The sequence below is a fragment of the Heteronotia binoei genome, chromosome 12 (assembly GCF_032191835.1).
Source record: "Heteronotia binoei isolate CCM8104 ecotype False Entrance Well chromosome 12, APGP_CSIRO_Hbin_v1, whole genome shotgun sequence".
Taxonomy (NCBI): domain Eukaryota; kingdom Metazoa; phylum Chordata; class Lepidosauria; order Squamata; family Gekkonidae; genus Heteronotia; species Heteronotia binoei.
Genome location: NC_083234.1, coordinates 74,828,544 through 74,847,717, shown reverse-complemented (window position 1 = coordinate 74,847,717; position 19,174 = coordinate 74,828,544). Strand labels below are relative to the sequence as shown.

Genomic DNA, 19,174 nt, shown 5'->3' with positions numbered 1-19,174 from the left:
TTTCACCTCAGGGGCGGAAGTCTGTCAGGATTTCACCTCAGGGGCGGAAGTCTGTCAGGATTTCACCTCAGGGGTGGAAGTCTGTCGGGATTTCACCTCAGGGGCGGAAGGAAGTCTGTCAGGATTTCACCTCAGGGGCGGAAGTCTGTCAGGATTTCACTGTCCGACAAAGAACTTCATGGCTTCTGTCCCTTTCTCCAGGTGCCGTCTTCGCAGAATGCCCTTTCAAAGAAGGCTACGATCTCTCCATCGGGACGTCTGAGCGGGGGATCTCTGTGGACCAGACCGCTGTGCCTTCTTTCAGGTAACCAGGCGAGCTGGTTGGTTTTTAGCTTTCTTCCTCATACTGTCTTCAAGCAGGGCTGGAAGCCTCAATCTATCCAGTGGGGCCTCCTGGTTTGTTGCTTCCAGGACTTGGCTGCAGGTTTTTATGAAGCGCAGTCTGTGCGCTGTTCCATCCCAGCTGGGAGACCTTGGGTCAGTCACAGCTCTTTCAAGCACAAAAAATAAGTCTAGCTTGCCACCTAGTGGTGCATAACACCAAGAGAACTAAAACTACCAGGGAATCTTAGGATCTAATGCAGGGGTGTCAAACTCATTTGTTATGAGGGCTGGATCTGACATAAATGAGATCTTGTTGGGCCAGGCCATGTGCGTATCTATCTAATATTAGGTACCAGAGAGACAAATTTTATAAAGAACACAGACAAATATATATTTTTAAAAACGTAAAACATGCTTAAAACGTTAGCGCTCATTGGTCTTAAAGATGCTTTGTTTGTATTTCTCCCATGGGATCCAGGGAACTGGGCAAAGGAAGCTCTGGCTCTTTCCTTCCTTCCCCAGGGGACTGAGGGCGGGGAGCCTCAGTCAATAGAAGAAGAGAGGTTTGGCTCAGTAGCTCCATGGTGCAAATAAGAGCCTGGCAAAGCAAGCTATTCCTCCCCCTTCCTCTCCAAGGGAGGAGCCTCAGCCAATGGAGAAAAATAAGAGGTTTTGCTCTGTAGCTCCTGTGCAATTGAGCAAGTCTTGCAAAGAAAGCTGTTACATAGAAGGAAGCAAGATATAGGGAGAAGGAAGCAGATGACAGCCACTAGCTTGGGGGCCTGTTAGGAGCTCTCCAGGGGCCTGATTTGGCCCCTGAACTGCATGTTTGACACCCCTGATCTAATGGCTATGATACATACAATTCCACATGACAATTATTATTATTTGTGGCTCTGTCCTGTCCATCTGATCACAGATCTGCTTCAGGGAATGAAATTTCCCTCACTTTTTTTTAGCCCCTTCAGTACCAGTGGAGTTAAAACAAGTGAGAAAGAATACTGTCATTTCCTAGGGGTCTGTGGGCCAGGGGGTGGGAGGAATGCCTATAGAAGGCAGCAGAGCGTGGCTCTCGTGTGCTCCGCCTCCTTCACTGCCTCCAGTCAAGGGACCAATGTCTCCAGAGGGAGGTGGGTGGGTCCACTGCCCTGCTTCGGGAACCATGGTGACCCCTGGGTAGAAACCATTATCAAAGAGAGAATGAGTAGGCACATTGATGAACACAAGTTATTGAGAAAGACTCAGCATGGGTTCTATAAGGGAAGATCTTGTCTCACTAACTTGTTCTTTGAGGGGTGACAACATGTGGACAAAGGGGACTCAAAAGATGTTGTTTACCTTGACTTCCAGAAAGCTTTTGATAAATCTCCTCATCAAAAGCTCCTTAGTAAGCTCGAGAGTCATGGAGTAAAAGGACAGGTCCTCTTGTGGATCAAAAACTAGCTAATTAATAGGAAGCAGAGAATGAGTATAAATGGGCAATTTTTGCAGTGGAAGATGGTAAGCAGTGGTGTGCCACAGGGCTCAGTACTGGGCACCATGCTCTTTAACTTGTTCATTAATGATTTGGAGTTGGGAGTAAGCAGTGAAGTGGTGTGCAGATGATACTAAATTGTTCAGGGTGGTGAAAACCAGAGATGATTGTGAGGCACTCCAAAGGGATCTGTCGAGGCTGGGTGAGTGGGCGTCAACATGGCAGATGAGGTTCAGTGTGGCCGAGTGCAAAGTAATGCACATTGGGGCCAAAAATCCTAGCTATAAATACAAGTTGATGGGGTGTGAACTGACAGAGACTGACCAAGAGAGAGATCTTGGGGTCGTGGTAGATAACTCACTGAAAATGTCGAGAAAGTGTGCGATTGCAATAAAAAAGGCCAATGCCATGCTGGAAATTATTAGGAAGGGAATTGAAAACAAATCAGACAGTATTATAATGCCCCTGTATAAATGGATGGTGCGGCCTCATTTGCAGTACTGTGTACAATTCTGGTCACCGCACCTCAGAAAAGATATAGCATTGGAAAAAGTGCAGAAAAGGGCAACTAGAATGATTAAAGTGTTGGAACACCTTCCATATGAAGAAAGGTTAAAACACTTGGGGCTCTTTAGCTTGGAGAAACGTCAACTGCGGGGTGACATGATGGAGGTTAACAAGATTATGCATAGTATGGAGAAGGTAGAGAAAGAAGTACTTTTCTCCCTTTCTCACAATACAAGAACTCATGGACATTCAATAAAAATTCCTGAGCAGTCAGGTTAGAACGGATAAAAGGAAGTGCTTCTTCACCTAAAGGGTGATTAACATGTGCAATTCACTGCCACAGGAGGTAGTGAAGGCTACAGTCATAGATAGCTTCAAGAGGGGAATGGATAAGCATATGGAGCAGAGGTCCATCAGTGGCTATTAGCCATAGCTTATTGTTGGAACTCTCTGTCTGGGGCAGTGATGCTCTGTATTCTTGTGGTTGGGGGGGCACAGTGGAAGGGCTTCTAGCCCCACTGGTGGACCTCTTGATGGCACTTGGGGGGTTTTGGCCACTGTGTGACACAGTGTTGGAGTGGATGGGCCATTGGCCTGATCCAACATGGCTTCTCTTATATTCTTACGTTCTCTCTCCCAGCCACGCTCTGATAGTTTTTGGTGGCTTGCACGGCCTCGAAGCTGGTGTAGATGCCGACCCAAACCTGGAGGTCTCCGATCCGAGCACCGTGTTTGACCTTTATTTGAACACCTGCCCAGGGCAAGGAAGCCGCACCATCAGGACCGAGGTACAGAGTTCTCCATCGTGCCTGCTCTCATGGCCTTGGGGAGGGAATGTGGAAGAGCTTAATCTCTGTCTCACAAAAAAAACCTTTAAGGTTGTGATGCTTTTAGAGTCAGCCATTGGATAACTTAACAAATGACATTTTCCGTTTGTTTTGTTTTTTGCTTTAAATTGGCAGCCCCTTATGGGGACCCCGTGGGGGTTTCAGGGCAGGAGGCATTTCAGAGGTGGTTTTGCTGTTCCTTAGATCCAGCTGGGCAGCCATGTTGGTCTGAAGCAGTAGAACAATGTAGGAGTCGAGTGGTATCTTTAAGACCAACAAAGTTTTAATCAGAATGTAAGGCTGCATACTTCTTCAGACAAGGAGATAGGGTAAAGTGGGCTGAAATACATGCAGTTGGTGGGTTAAGAGTGTAAACTGATACAAAGGATCAATGGCAAAATAGTGTAATAAATTGGAAGATCATTTGGTCTGGATCACAATAAAAGGTAGGAAAGGAAAGGTCCCCTGTGCAAGCAACAGTCGTTTCCGACTCTGGGGTGACGTTGCTTTCACAACGTTTTCACGGCAGAACTTTAACAGGGTGGTTTGCCATTGCCTTCCCCCCAGCAAGCTGGGTACTCATTTTACCGACCTCGAAAGGATGGAAGGCTGAGTCAACCTCGAGCCGGCTACCTAAAAACCCAGCTTCCACCGGGGATCGAACTTAGGTCATGAGCAGAGCTTAGGACTGCAGTACTGCAGCTTTAACACTCTGCGCCACGGGGCTCTTAAAAGATAGTAAAATTTGCCTGTTAATTGCTGTTGCTGAAAGTCTAGGTAGAACAAAAGGACATGTATTTCCTAGTTCTTGTCTGCCTAATTTACTTTTTAACAAGAACTTTTTACTTTTTAACAAGACAGACAAGAACTAGGAAATACATGCCCTTTTGTTTTACCTAACTTTTAGGAACAGCAATTAACAGGCAGCTTTTATTTACCTTTTATTGCTGTCCAGACCAAATGGACTTCCAATTTATCACACTGTTTTGCCATTTGATCCTAACTTTGTATCAGTTTACACTCTTAACCCACCACCTACATGTATTTCAGCCCACTGTACCCTATCCCCTCATCTGAAGAAGTACGCATGCATACGCGAGCTTACATTCTGAATAAAACTTCGTTGGTCTTAAAGGTGCACCTTGACTCCTGCTTTGTTCTTCTGCCATTGCTTAGCAACTCTGGCCTTCCTAGGAGGTCTCCCATCTGAATACTGACCAGGGCCGACCCTGCTTAGCTTCTGAGATCTGACCCTGGGTTATCCAGCTCTGAGCAACAGACACCTAAGCGTTGGTTAAGAAATGCATTGCAGGCGTGTCTTGCTTTGGGAGTCTTCAGAGCAGCTTGTTGAGGTTCCGTGCTTTTCAAGTATCCTTGGCTTCAGTGTTCTTCTACAGGAGGTGGTCGTGGCTACAAGCCAGCTTTAAGAGGGGATTGGATAAAAATATGGAGCAGAGGTCCATCAGTGGCTACTAGCCACTGTGTGTGTGTGTGTGTATGTGTGTGTGTATATACACAGACATACACGCGCACACACACACATATATTGGCCATTGTGTGACATGGACTGGATGGGCCATTGGCCTGATCCAACATGGCTTCTCTTATGTTCTTAATAATGTATGAGAACTGTGTATTTGTATGTGTATGTGTGTGTGTGTGTGTGGGTACACACACACACATATTGGCCATTGTGTGACATGGACTGGATGGGCCATTGGCCTGATCCAACATGGTTTCTCTTATGTTCTTAATAATCTGTATGAGAACTGCGTAAAACTTGATGGTATTACTGGTCACACGTTGCACCTGAGGGAACAGAGGCTGAGAGAGAAATTAACATGGCTGACGCCACCCCCTGGCTGTGATCACACATGCTAAATAATGCCGTTTCAATCCACTTTCAAACTGGATTTTGCCAGTTCACACAGTAAAATCCAGTTGGAAAGTGCATCGAAAGTGGATTGAAACGGCATTATTTAGCATGTCTGATTGCAGCCCCCAAGTTTTGAAGCGGGGGCTTGCTGGCACACACCTGCCTTACGGCTAATCTCTTATCAGAAAGAGTGGAGTTCGTGACTGGGGCTCCTGCTTCTGGCCTCCCAACTGTAGGCGTCTCCCTGAGACAGACAATGAAACTGGGGAGGGGATTCTTGCGCTCTCCTCTATACAAAGCATCTGCCTGAACTAAATCCCCTTTGAGCCACTTTAAACCCCCAATGGGGATACCTTTACTGAGCCTCCCCCATCGCCCAGTGGAAGGGGCATTTTTAAATTGGGTAACTAGTGCAAGAGGGAGAGAATTCATCTCCTCCTTCTTCCCCAGTGCCACAAACCATGCAGCTATGTAAGAATATCAGAGGAGCCCTTCTGGGTCAGACCAGCGGTCCATCTGGTCCAGCATCTTGTCGCACGTGGCGGCCAACCAGTTCCTCTGGAGGGTCAATAACAGGGCATAGAGGCCGAGGCCTTCCCCTGATGCTGCCTTCTGGCTCTGGGGTTCAGATTTTTGCTGCCTGTGAATTTGGAGCAGTAGAAAAGAGCCAGAGTCCAGTAGCTCCATAAGACTAACACAATTTGCGACAGGGTTTGAGCTTCCTGCGAGTCGCTGCTCGCTTCTTCAGATTTGGAGGTTCCCTTTAGCCACCATGGCTTGTAGCTGCTGATATAACAATCCACCTTGAATTTGTCTATTCCCCTCTTAAAGCCATCTGTGCCTGTGGTCATAACTGCCCCCTCTGGCATCGAATCCCACATTTCAATCGCTTGCTGCTGTGTAAAAAAAGGATTGCCTTTTGCCTGGTTCTGAATCTACTGCTTGTCAGCTTCACTGGGTGCTTTGAAAAGACAAAATACACCACGGAAAGTCCAGTTGCAGAGCTCTGAACTCTGCCCAGGGGTGTAATTCTAGCAGGAGCTCCTTTGCATATTAGGCCACACACCCCTGATGTAACCAATCCTCTGAGAGTTTGCAAGGCTTTTTTTTGTAAGCTCTTGGAGGATTGGCTACATCAAGAAGATGATGATACTGGATTTATAATCTGCCCTCCACTTTGAAGAGTCTCAGAGCGGCTCACAATCTCTTTTATCTTCCTCCCCCACAACAGACACCCTGTGAGGTGGGTGGGGCCGAGAGGGCTCTCACAGCAGCTGCCCTTTCAAGGACAACCTCTGCCAGAGCTCTGGCTGACCCAAGGCCATTCCAGCAGGTGCAAATGGAAGAGTGGGGAATCAAACCCGGTTCTCCCAGATAAGAGTCCGCACACTTAACCACTACACCAAACTGGCTCTCCAGGGGTGTGTGGCCTAATATGCAAAGGAGCTCCTGCTAGAATCCCACCCCTGACTCTGCCTATAGCTTGGATCTTGTCGTCTACACTACAGAAACTGTTCAGTTCGACTTGTGAATTTATTATCTCTGTGTTCCACCTTCCTTGGAGGAGCGCAGATTTGGCTTTTTTCCCTGACGGGGTGGACGGTGCAGCTCGGATTCCTCCATGGCAAGAAGATCCCCCTCCCCCTCTGAGCAGCCCCCACGATCTTGGGCAGCTCTTTGCCTTAAAGGCCAAGCACCTCTGGATCTTATTTTATTTTATTATATTTAGAACCTGCCCTCCTCCACAAGCAAACTCTGGGCGGTTCACAACAAAATTGAAACAGTAAAAACATTTCCAAAACAGTCAAATGAGTTTAAAAAACCCCAGTGGCATAACCACAAGATGGCAAGGGATTTTTTTTGTAGCAGGAACTCTTTTGCATATCAGGCCACACCCCCCTGATGTAGCCGATCTTCCAAGAGCTCACAGTAACCCCTGTAAGACGAACCCTGTAAAGCTCTTGGAGGATTGGCTACATCAGAAGGGTGTGGCCTAATATGCAAAGGAGTTCATTACAAAAAAGCCCTGGGCCAGAGTACTGCAGAAGCTCCCAGAGGATGCTCCGTGTGTGCCCAGATGGAAGAGTTGATTGGGGGATGGGTGCTAAGCACCGTTAAGATGGAAAAGGGCAGGGCGGAGCAGGGGAGGCTAACTGGACACCCACTGCCTCACTCAAAGGCCTAATTGCCTGTGGCTTGAAAATAATGGTCTTTGACTGCAAATAAACATTCATTCCCCCAAAGGCCTGCAGAATAACTCCATCCTGCAGGCCCTGCAGAACAGGAACTCTGATTTCACTTGGTGATTACTTCCACCAGGCTGAGGCTGCAGCCAAAGGCCCTGGCACTGGCTGAGGCTAAGCAGATGTCTTTGGGGGCAGGGACCATCAGAAGATGGTGTTTCAGAGGAGCGCAAGGCTCACCGGGGAACGTATGGGGAAAAGGCTTAGCAGGGGATGAGCATTTTGCATGTCTTAAGGCTGCTGTTTTGGGGTTTCTTTCCAGGAAGCAATACTCATCTCTCTGTCATCGCTGAGACCCCGGATAGAAGAAGCAGTGGGGAAAAAACCAGAAGCAACTGAATGAAGGGCCCTGACCAGAAGATGTGACAAGTCTTCCTGCTCCCCTCCCCCAATCTGTCCTTCGTGGCTAAAAAAGAAAGTGATGGGGTACCAAACGTCCCCAAACAGCACCATCCTCATTCCCTCTACCTGGGAAGGATCGGGAACAAGGCCAAAATGTACTTGCATGGTGGAAACAACTTCTTTTGGAGCACCGAAATGCAAGCAGAGGAGGAATTGGGTGAGCAGTGACCTCCGTTGAGTCTGTGTCATCTGGGAATGAGAAAATCCCAGCTCTGAACACTTCTACATCTGTTAATCAGGAACAAAGTGAATATTTTGCATATTCTGCTCAGTAGACTTGCAAGGAACATGGAATTTTCAGAACATCATCTTTGGCATAACATTGCAGAAATATATTAATAAAATGGGTAACTTTTTAAAAATACATGTCTTGAGATTAACTTTTTTCTGTGTTGCAAGAAATGAATGCTATCCCATTGTGCCCTTTAAGAAGGAAAATACGCGTACGTCTTTCCATTTGTTTTCAAATCAGGGTTTGATCCTTGTGGTCTGCCAAGGCATCAGCTACAGAGAGGACTGGGTTGGGACAAGAGACTTATGTGCTTAGCTGTCTTATGCACTTGAATTTCTCCAGTTGGCCAGTTTGGTGTAGTGGTTAAGTGTGTGGACTCTTATCTGGGAGAACCGTATTTGATCCCCACTCCTCCACTTGCAGCTGCTGGTGTGGCCTTGGGTCAGTCAGAGCTCTCTCAGAGGTTGTCCTTGAAAGGGAAGCTATTGTAAGAGCTCTCTCAGCCCCACCCACCTCACAGGGTGTCTGTTGGTGGGGGGAGAGAAAGGAGGTTGTGAGCCCTTCTTAGATTGAGTTTTGGAGTGGAGGGCAGAATATAAATCCAATATCATCATCTTCTGGAAAACAACAGGTGTTTTAACTACCTAGGATCATGCTGCTCATCTGGTACAGGACATCTGACCAAGGGTGGCTGCATTTGGATAAAGGTGCCGAATGAACCAGGAAGTAAGTCCGCAGGCTGGTGACAAGCAGAGAAAGTGAAGCCTGGCGTGCTTCTGTCGTTTCCCCTCATCTGGATATCAAGCTTCACTGTGAGTCGGTCAGCTGCATGCAGTCGAACCCTGCTTTCTAGGCATGGAACCACAACTCTGTCCATTCATTGAATGCCACAATAAATGGCGGTTTGTCCTGAACTAGGAAGCCCTTGTTAGCTGCACAGCACTGGAAGCTGGGGATTTCTGGCTTGTTTTCACATGGCTGCAGCTGTGGGTCAGTCTGCACAGGCTTGCAGTGCTCTCTCCAGGGGGCAAAAAGGCAATCCATCCCACCAGGGCTTTTTTTGTAGCAGGAACTCCTCTGCATCTAAGGCCATGCACCCCTGATGTAGCCAATCCTCCGAGAGCTTACAGGGCTCTTTGTACAGGGTCTACCGTAAGCTCCAGGAGGATTGGCTACATCAGGCAGGTGCGCCCTTATATGCAAAGACGTTCCTGCTACATAAAAAAGCTCCGCCTCCCACAAAGTACTGATTTCACTCCTTGGCATGTGCGGTGGGAGCTCTGCTTTGTTCCAAAAGTCATAACAATGGCATAGAATTATAGAGTTGGAAGGGACCTCTAGGGTCATCTAGTCCAACCCCCTGCACAATGCAGGAAACTCACAAACACCTCCCCCTAAATTCACAGGGTCTTCATTGCTGTCAGATGGCCATCTAGTCTGTTTTAAAACCTCCAAGGAAGGAGAGCCCACCACCTCCCGAGGAAGCCTGTTCCACTGAGGAATCGCTCTAACAGTCGGGACGTTCTTCCTTATGTTGAGCCGGAAACTCTTTTAATTTCAACCCACTGGTTCTGGTCCTACCTTCCGGGGCCACAGAAAACAATTGCACACCATCCTCTATATGACAGCCCTTCAAGTACTTGAAGACGGTGATCATATCACCTCTCAGCCGCCTCCTCTCCAGGCTAAACATCCGCAGCTCCTTCAACTTTCCTCATAGGACTTGGTCTCCAGACTCCTCACCATCTTAGTCACTCTCCTCTGGACTTGTTCCAGCTTGTCTAGATCCTTCTTAAAATGCGGTGTCCAAAACTGAACACAATACTCCAGATGAAGTCTTACCAGAGCAGAGTAAGTGAAAGGTAGTACTCGCCATTTTAAAAATAATGTTTTTCTCTAAAAAGCAGAATCTTATTGCAGGCCAACTGAACAAAGGACTGGGGGGTTTTGTTTTGGCATTTTCACCTTTTTTTTATTCCCAGAAAGCAGCACTTGCAGGAACTAGTAGAAAAATCAGCTTGGGTTCAATGGGACAAACTGCATGGTATCTTGGCAAAACAGGAAGAAGAGGCTAGAGGGTTTGGAAGGTGACATAAATGCAAGGGCCGAAGAAATAGGCCAGCCTTTGTAATTCTTCCAAGTTCCCCCACCCACCCACTGCTTTACCTTTACCAAGCTTATTTTCAACATATTTGGTGGCAATTAAATTTGGGGAGGGGGAAGATGTTTGCAGAACAGCTGGGAGGAAAGTAGCACCAGCGGACCAAATAGTGCAGGACCCCCCTTTGAACTTTAGCATCGAGAATCTCCTTCACTTCGTGATGTTTCTGACCCTTCACCAGAATAGGTTCCGGTTCGGGGTCCCGAGGATGCCACTTCGAACCACCCGGATCCCGACGGATAAGACTGCAATGTTCCCTCCCCACCCCCCATCCACTGACTAGCCCTCTGCAAAAACAAAACCTCCACGTTGACTTTGCAAGGAAAAAAACACAGAGAGTTCAGGGCTGCACAAGTCTCTCGCAACATCGAGTTCTGCCCTGCTGTTGGCCGCTAAAAACTAGGTTGCTTTCAGCCCCCTTCCAGTGAATACCCTTAAAAGGGTGAACGGCTGTTACGGGAGCAGGATCCAGCCTTCTCAGGCCTGCCTCCCCCACAGCCGTAGAGCTCTGGGCACCTTCCTGATGGCAGGACTGGATCTACATGTTTTTTGAGGGGGAGCAAAATTAAAAAAGGCGCCCCCTTATGCGCCCATTCTACCTTATGGGCCCATAGAACAGAATGGACTCCATACCCAATTTGGCGCCCCCCCCTCCGGAGGCGCCTGGGGCAAGCACCCCCCTCTGCCCCTCTCCTAGATCCGGCCCTGCCTGATGGTGAAGCCCAGCAGCTAGACTCTGCTACCATTGAGGCCAGAAGGGGGATGATTTCCTTGCCCAAAGAGGTCCCAAGCAGATCTAGAAGCGGCAATCAGGCTGTGTTGCAACCTGGTCCCCTGAAGGGCAGCTGGGCAGAAGATTAATTCCCCTGCAAAACCCACTTGAGGAAGCACTGCAACGAACGACGGCTCTGCCGGCAGCCACTGGAAAAAAGTCTGGAGGAAGATTAGGTCTTGCCGCCAGCCGTGATGGCTTTCAGGTTGCTCGTTCTCTTCAGGATGTTGGGGACAAAGAGCAGGCCCGAGGCCCGCTCAATGCTCTCGATGGGCACCAGAAAGCGCTCCAGGGGAAGCTTCTCGTCCACGGGGCAGTTGGGCATGACGTAGGAGCGCAGCTCTAACTCTCCGCCGGGCTTCTCCAGGATCAGCACTTTGAAGAAGTGGGTGGGGACGGCCACGTGGTTTTTGCCGATCACCTGGTACTTCACATACATCTTCCCGTCTCCTTCCATCCTGCACAGAAAGAGGGGGTGAGAAGCCGCGTGCACAGAACTCCCCACTGCTGTCGGAACGTGGTTGTAAGCTCAGCAAGTGGTGAATGTGTCCCATTCCAACACCCCTCCCTAAAAAGCCAAAGTATAATTCTAGGTAAAAACTGATGGTTTTTACAAAGATTGAGCTAGAGCCTTGAGAGGAAGAGACAGGATTTTTGGGTTCCACTTAAAAGCCATCAGTCTTGAAAAAGGCAACAAAACATTTGACACTGGCTTTATGTGGAGGAACTAATTCTTTGTCCTACACCTCATTGAAACATGCAAGACTGTGAAGTGGGATAATTTGTTTCTTAAAGTACCTACGTGCAATCTGGATGAAAGAATTCATTGCAGACTGTTTTCTCTTGATTTTGGTTTTATGGGTCAAAAGCAGACGCTTAACTTTTAAAAAGTGCCTGTGTGCACTTTGAGTCATTTTTCTGCAGACTGTTTGAATTTGTTTTAGTGCCGACTGTTTGGGAAAAGAGGTTATGTCTAGGTGCCTGCGTGCACTCTTGTGTTTCATACTGCAGGTTGCTTAAAGGAAAAAGCTTTGGAATATTAAAGTGCCTTTGTGCACATTTATATTGTTCATCTTAGATTATTTAGAAGTAGAGTCTACTCAGAAGTAGAGGCCAAAAGTTTTTTTTCCTAATACATATAAATGTTTTGATAGTATAGTTTCATCCTGACGTTTCATCTATTATAGTTTTGCTTAAACTCAGGGAGTCCCCTTTTTTTCTATACTGTTTGAATCAAGAGCAGAGGGTTTTAATCAAAGGGAAGGGCCGGCATCAAGGGCCCGCTTGATTGAGCACCTGCTGAGCCCCACAGCCTAACAAAACAAAAGGCACCACGGTCTCCAAGCTAGACAAAAACAGTGAAAAGACCATACAATTCACAACAGCAATACAAAAAAGTAAAGGTAGTCCCCTGTGCAAGCACCAGGCGTTTCCAACTCTGGGGTGACGTTGCTTTCACGTTTTCATGGCAGACTTTCTACGGGGTGGTTTGCCATTGCCTTCCTCAGTCATCTACACTTTTCCCCCAGCAAGCCAGGTACTCATTTTACTGACCTTGGAAGGATGGAAGGCTAAGTCAACCTCAAGCCGGCTACCTGAACCCAGCTTCCGTCAGGATTGAACTCAAGTCGTGAGCAGAACTTAGGATTGCAGTACTGCAGTTTTACCACTCTGCGCCACGAGGCTCTTTATATATATATATATATAAATGTGTAGAACAGTAAAACAATATTAATAAAGTCTATGAAAGAATTGTAAGCCCAAAAATGATAACCTTACAAGGTTAAAAAAATGTTTTCCCTACAATGTTACTTTATAAATTGAGAAGGGTCTTTAAAAAAAAGAAGAGGTCTATTTTACCTGGGTAGAAAAAGTGGTCCGGTACAGACGTAGACATTCTTGTTATATTTGGTTAAGCTCCTGCAGTATTTCTCCAGATTATTCCAGGCATTCTGATTCAGATGAGGATTCTACAAACAAAACAAATCCCCAAAATGTCTGGCTGGGCATCAAAAGTAGAAGCAAGCGCAAGGTAACTTAGACAAGGAGAAGATTTAGGCCTGGCCTACAGGTGTGGAAGGATAAGAGGACAGAAATGGACTATACCATTGCCAGTGAGGGAAATCACATTTCTTAAGACTCCCTTATATTAAAAAGGTAAAGGTAGTCCCCTGTGCAAGCACCAGTCGTTTCCCACTCTGAGGTGACGTTGCTTTCATGTTTTCACGGCAGACTTTTTTACGGGGTGGTTTGCTATTGCCTTCCCCAGTCATCTACACTCCCCCCCCAGCAAGCTGGGTACTCATTTTACCGACCTCACAAGGATGGAAGGCTGAGTCAACCTGGAGCCAGCTATCTGAACCCAGCTTCCGCCAGGATCGAACTCAGGTCATGAGCAGAGACTGCAGTACTGCAGTGTTACCACTCTGCACCACGGGGCTGCTTTCCTTTATATTAAACAACAACAACAAAAGTCTCTGCAAATGGAAAGGTAGCTCTACAGGGGGACTGGCTATTTAAGAAGTTCTTTCCCTGATGCCCCTACAGGTATGAGACTGTGGAGAAGCAGAGATTAGGTTGTCTCTCTTCTTCCCAGAATTAGGATCTCTCTCCTCTTCCCAGATGTTTACACTTCTAAGTAAGCTTGCAAAGTTACTAAGGGATTCACTGCATCGAGCTTATGATGTGTTTCAAAATATTTAAAGTTATACATGCTTTGAGCAGAGAAAATTTTCCAATTTCTCGGTAATGTTCTACTGAAGATAGATTTGAATTAATTTCTACTGTGCAGACAGTGGGGGGGGGGGGGGGTGTTGTACTTTAGGAATTCCATCCATCCAAGATGTGGGCTGGAAAATTATCCAAAATGGATTTTTTCCCCTGTCCTTCATTTTTCCGTGGACAAAATTTCCAGTGGTAAAGATTATGTTATAAAATTAATAACAAAGGAGTATCATCGGCCTATGATATATTAGGCAAGACTGGTGGTTTCAAAGTTGCAATTAACGGTTTCCAAGAGATAGCCCCTGGCCATTGCTGCGGACATTTTATTGCTCTGTAAACTGAGGGTGAGGGAAGAAACTACCAATATATATAATTATCCAAATGAGCAGACAATGAGTATCAGGCACAGTTCTTTGGATATGCTAAAATTAGTGTGTCAACAGCTTTTTGTACCTTTTCCCCTTAAATTTAAACAACATAATGTTGCGACCTCAATAACCCAGGCTAGCCTGATCTCATCAAATCTCTGCAGCTAACCAGGGTCGGCCCCTGGTCAGTATTTGGATAGGAGGCCCCCAGGGAATACCTAGGTGGCCACACAACCTCTTAACACTTCTTGCCATGAAAACTCCACAGGGGTCACCAGAAATCAGCTGCAACTTGACAGCAGGGGGGAAAAGGATGTAGTTGGCATATTGTTCCAATGCCAATAAAAATGATATTCACATCAAGCTTGGAACTTATATGAATACAACATTCAAATTTACATGATCCACACCCCACCCCGCAATAAAATATTTCAGTTCAAGAACTTGCTGCTATTAGGCCACAAAATTAACACAGGCCACTTTTCATATCACTACTGTCTATGTTTATTTTTATTTTATTTTTCGAATTTATATCCCGCTCTTCCCGTGGAAGCAGGCTCAGGGCGGCTAACAACAATCAAACCCAAACAATAGAACAGTGAACAGATGATTAAAATTAACAGTCATTACCAGTTAAGCAATTAAAGCAATTAAAAACAATTTAAATAATTTAAAACAATTTTTGGTGCTAGTGTTGGTACCATTACATTCGGTGATGTTGGGCATCTTACTTATACTGTAGTTTAACTAAAGGCAAGTCGAAATAAAACTGTTTTACAGGCCTTGTGGAACTGGGCAAGGTCCCGCAAGGCCCTGACATCTTCTGGGAGTTGGTTCCACCAGTGGAGAGGCAGCAATTGAGAAGGCTCTTTCTCTGGTAGCCTTCAGTCTCGCCTCCCTCGGCCCGGGGATCGACAATAAGTTCTGCATCCCAGATCTAAGTACCCTCTGGGGAATATGTGGGGAGAGACAGTCCCTAAGGTAGACAGGTCCTCAGCCATATATTTTCTGTTTTTTAACAATATGTACTTTTCTTTTATAACTATTTTGAAAAGGGCACCTTGTGAGCACAAGGGAAATGGCCTATGGCTTTCGGTTCAGGTGGAAACACAATTAATTGGGGGGGACATGAGAGAAAAGTCCTCTCTCCATCTCACCATAATAGTGCAAATGAGGGGTACCCAGCAATTCTCCCTCTAAGCTGTGGAATCTTGTGAGCAAAAATTCTCCTTCGTGAGCTACATGCATTAAAGTTTTGAGCTACTGCATGAATTAGCTTGCTCTGGGGCCATTTTTTCTGAGCTAAGACAAAAATGAGCTGGAGGCTAAAAAGCTGTGAGCTAGCTCACACTAACTCAGCTTAGAGGGAACACTGGTATCCAGTGTTGTGGATGAGCAATATCGCCTTTGATTCAGTATAAGGCAACTTCATAGGCTCATTGTATGTCCACCCACCCCTGACAGAATTCCAAAGGTGCCCACAGGCTCAAAAAAGTTGGAGACCCACCAGACTATATCATTTCAGGAAACTGAAAGGGGAGGGCCAAAATAACACAAAGAGCATTTGAAATCCAAGGAACCCCCTTCAAGCAGAAAATGAACACATCAGGAAGTAGCCTGGGAAAGAACCTTTCCCTCTGATGTGCCAAGAAAAAAATGGATGGAGAGCATCCATGGCTGAATACGCATTTCACCTCCCCCCCCCCAAGTAGTACAGTCCATTCTAGATTCAGGGTGGTCCCCATATTGGTCTGAACTTGCAGCGGAACAAAGTCTGAGTTCAGTGGCGTCTTTAAGACCAACCAAGTTTTATTCCTGGAATAAACTGAAGCAGTGGGCATCTACACCAAAGCTTATACTGGGAACAAAACGTGGCGCAGAGTGGCAAAGCTGCAGTCCTGCAGTCCAAGCTCTGCTCACCACCTGAGTTTGATTCTGGCAGAAGCTGGCCTCAGGTAGCTGGCTCAAGGTTGACTCAGTCTTCCATCCTTCCGAAGTCGGTCAAATGAGTCCCCAGCTTGCTGGGGTGAAAGTGTGGATGACTGGGGAAGGCAATGACAAACCACTCCATAAAAAAGATTTCAGGTTTTCACGGCTGGTAACATCATTAGGGTTTGTAGAATCTTTCGGGCTCAAGTGCCATGTTCTACTGGAGAAAGTTTTCCTTCCAGACGTTTCGTTCTCGGCTGCGGAGAACATCCTCAGTGGCGTTGCAGCCGGAGCAGGCGCTCTGACCTTCTTGGCTGCTGTGCATTGAGTGGGGCGAGGGCTGCTGGAGAGCTGCTATTTCTAGGCTGGAGGGGGTGTGGTGAAAGGGCAATTGGTTTGTGGATGTGCCCATTGTTTGGTGGGGCTTCCTGGAAGGGTAGTGATAAGGAAACTGGCTGTTGAATGTGACCATTGTTCTGTGTTAATTGCTGGGAGGGTTGGAAGGGGTATGAAGATAAGGAAGATGGTTGTTGACTGTGCTGACTGTTCTGTGGAATTTGCTGGTTGTTCTGAGACTTTCTGCAAGACTTTCTACACTCAATAAAAAGTCTGCTGTGAAAATGTCATGCAACATCACCCCAGAGTCAGAAACAACTGGTGCTTGCACCTTTACCTTTCTTAAAAACGCCACTGGACTCATTTAGAAGAAAAGGTAAAGGAAGTCCCCTATGTGAGCACCAGTCGTTTTGAACTCTGCAGTGACGTCGCATAACATTTTCATGGCAGACTTTTTACAGGGTGGTTTGCCCACTGAATCTGAGGCCTGCTCGTTTCGCCGACCCCGGAAGGATGGAAGGCTGAGTCAACCTCGAGCCGGCTACCTGACCCCAGCTTCTGCCAGGATCGACCTCAGGTCCTGAGCAGAACTCGGACTGCAGTACCGCAGCTTCACCACGCTGCGCCACGGGGCTCCAGTCCTGCCCCTCATTGGAACAGCACCAACCAATCAGATTGCGCCGCTTCACTCCGTGGGCCTTTATGAATGTACCGGGGCAGGACAGGAGCTTCTCCGAACGTGGGCAGAGCGCCACTGTGCACGAACGGCCGGATCTCCGTTTCTTGGGCAGTCGCTGTCCCCAAAAGCACCTGAAGGGCGGGGGCGAGAGGCGGCTGGGCGTTACCTGGGGGGCGATGTTGCTCAGGTAGAAGGTGTCGAGCATGGCCTTCTGGCTCCATTTGTGGTTGGCGGCGGCGGCCAGGTGGCCCCGGTCGAAGCCGCTGCCGCGGTAGTCGGCGTTGGAGGCGCGGTGGTACTCGTGCACCGAGTCGTCTTCGCGGAAGTCGCAGGCGGCCCGCTCGGAGGCGCCGCTCAGGCCGGCCGCGCTGAGCCGCTCCACCACCCAGAGGGCGCTCCGGCTCCGCGGGTCGTAGCACAGCACGTAGGACTCCCGGCTCCGCAGCTGCCCCAGCCCCGGCAGGCCGTACTTGGCCAGCTCCCCTGACCCACTCTCCGCCGCCGCCGCCGCCGCCACGGGCACCACCGGCAGCCGAGCCAGCAGCCCTCCCGCCGCTTCTCCCTCCTCCGGCGGCCCCCGCCGCCTCCCGGGCAGCGCCGCTCCCAGCCCCAGGCCGAGGGCCAGCGAGGACGCCGCAGCCAGCCCCCGCCTGCTCCACAAGGCCCGCATCGCCCCTGCTGCAGCTGCCCGCCGAGATGAAAGGGAGCCCCGATGGAACGCCGCGCCCCCAACGTTCGATTCCCAGGCCAAAGGAGACAACCTGGCCCCGGTGCCCGCACTGCCCCCCGCGGCGTCTTAAAAGGGCAATGGCTCTCCGGGAGGGGTCCCCTGCTGGGAGTTGGAGGAAACGCATCTCCAAGCGAGCTCCCGCACTCAGCCCGCGGGCTGAAAGGCAGCCGGAGACCCTCGTCGGTCTCTGAAGAACCAAGCAGGAATCAAGTGCCCCCTTTAAGACCAACCAGTTTTTATTTAGAACGTAAACTAATTGGTCTTAAAGGCGACTCCTGCTTTGTTCAACTGCTTCAGACCAACCCGGCTGCCCGCTTGGATTCTCTGAAGAAGTGACTCGGGAACAGTGGCGGGCTGGGTCTAAAAATATTGGTTGCCAGGAGACATGGGGGGGGGGGCCCAACCACAACAATAAGGCTATCGTTTCGTTTGTATGAGAAATAAATACAATTTCCAAAAAAAAAGACATAAGTGGAAAAAAGGTACAATTCAACTTTTATTTTTTTTAAGGAATTACAGGGCACATGTATTGTACATATTGCTGGCAGTATGCAGTAGATACTACATGTAAATACAGATTGCATTTTCTCCAGGGGAGCTGATCTCTGCCAGCTGGAGATCAGTTGGAAAAGCGGGAGATCCCCAGGCCCCACCTGGAGGCTATGCAAAACACAGAGAGTAACACGGCAAAAGGACAAAAAAATCAAAGGTGAGCGTAACCTAGTACTCCAGATGTTTTAATGTTTGTCCAAAGATGCAGCCAATAATCCAAGTTTCCAAGGACAAGGTCGTACTGAACCCTTGTTTCGCGTGAGCTTCTTCAAGCTGCAATAATCCTCTTAGCAATTTCTCTTAAGTATTAGGCCAAACAGCCAGCATGTTTAAACGAACACCTTATAGGTGGCCTAATACTTAAGAGAAATTGCTAAGAGGAATGCTTAGAGGGAGCATTGTGTCAGAACTTGTAACTATGATCTTTTAGCTTAGCCAAACTGTCTCCATGTTGTAACTCAGAATATTGACAGCGGTCATTGACCCAAGCCTCTTTGCTATGCTAAATATTTAGGGCGGTAAGACAGGCGGCAGAAAGTCTCTGCTTAACATCCACAGGTGCCCTTTGAAGCCGGGCCGTTTGGCCTTCGCAATAGGGGGGCATCCCCCTTGGCTGATAACGAAGGCTGGGAAAGAGACAACCGCTTGAGACCGTGTGAATCACTGTGAATTATTGTTTTATTATGCTTTGCTGTGGGCATAAAATGTAACCAACTGCCCAGAATCGCCATTACTGTTATTTCGTTACTATAGTACTGAAGTTCTTCCAATAAAGATTCCTAACTTGCAACAAGTATTGGACTCTTCTGAAGTTCATCCAAGTTCTGACACATTGTTCAGGAAAGCTCCTACCTGACACGCTCGGTTCTTTCAATCTGTTCATTTCATTGTTTTGCCATTGGATTTTAACTCTGTACCATCCTGCCTGCTTAGCCCTACCCACACAAGCTATATGTAGTGCCGCTCACCGTACCCCACTTCACCGTCTGATGAAGTGTGCTTCTGGCCCACGAAAGCTGACATTCTCAATCGAACTGT

General features: G+C 47.8%; 2 protein-coding genes across 3 annotated transcripts in view; one reads left to right on the top strand and one right to left on the bottom strand.

Annotated features, from left to right (window-relative positions):
* The window catches only part of SPOUT1 (SPOUT domain containing methyltransferase 1), a 28,330-nt gene extending 20,315 nt beyond the window's left edge, over positions 1 to 8,015 (top strand). For both annotated transcript variants that reach the window (XM_060250517.1, XM_060250516.1), the window contains exons 10-12: positions 202 to 304; positions 2,946 to 3,093; positions 7,514 to 8,015. In XM_060250517.1, the coding sequence (XP_060106500.1) occupies positions 202 to 304; positions 2,946 to 3,093; positions 7,514 to 7,594 (332 nt within the window). In that variant the 3' untranslated portion in view covers positions 7,595 to 8,015. The remainder of the gene's footprint in view (positions 1 to 201; positions 305 to 2,945; positions 3,094 to 7,513) is intronic.
* Positions 8,016 to 9,830: 1,815 nt separating this feature from the next.
* ENDOG (endonuclease G) lies at positions 9,831 to 17,524 on the bottom strand. The gene is made up of 3 exons (XM_060250869.1): positions 17,021 to 17,524; positions 12,679 to 12,788; positions 9,831 to 11,276 (listed from the first exon to the last, which is right to left on the bottom strand). The coding sequence occupies exons 1-3, from the start codon at positions 17,522 to 17,524 to the stop codon at positions 10,991 to 10,993; spliced, it is 900 nt and encodes a 299-aa protein (XP_060106852.1). The 3' UTR covers positions 9,831 to 10,990.
* Positions 17,525 to 19,174: the final 1,650 nt, after the last annotated feature.

Coding starts and splice junctions, on each gene's coding strand:
- ENDOG (XM_060250869.1), bottom strand. CDS start 17,524: ATGCGGGCCTTGTGGAGCAGGCGGGGGCTGGCTGCGGCGTCCTCGCTG. Junction 12,789..17,020: donor TGAGCAACATCGCCCCCCAG/GTAACGCCCAGC, acceptor TTTTGTTTGTAG/AATCCTCATCTGAATCAGAA. Junction 11,277..12,678: donor GGACCACTTTTTCTACCCAG/GTAAAATAGACC, acceptor CTTTCTGTGCAG/GATGGAAGGAGACGGGAAGA.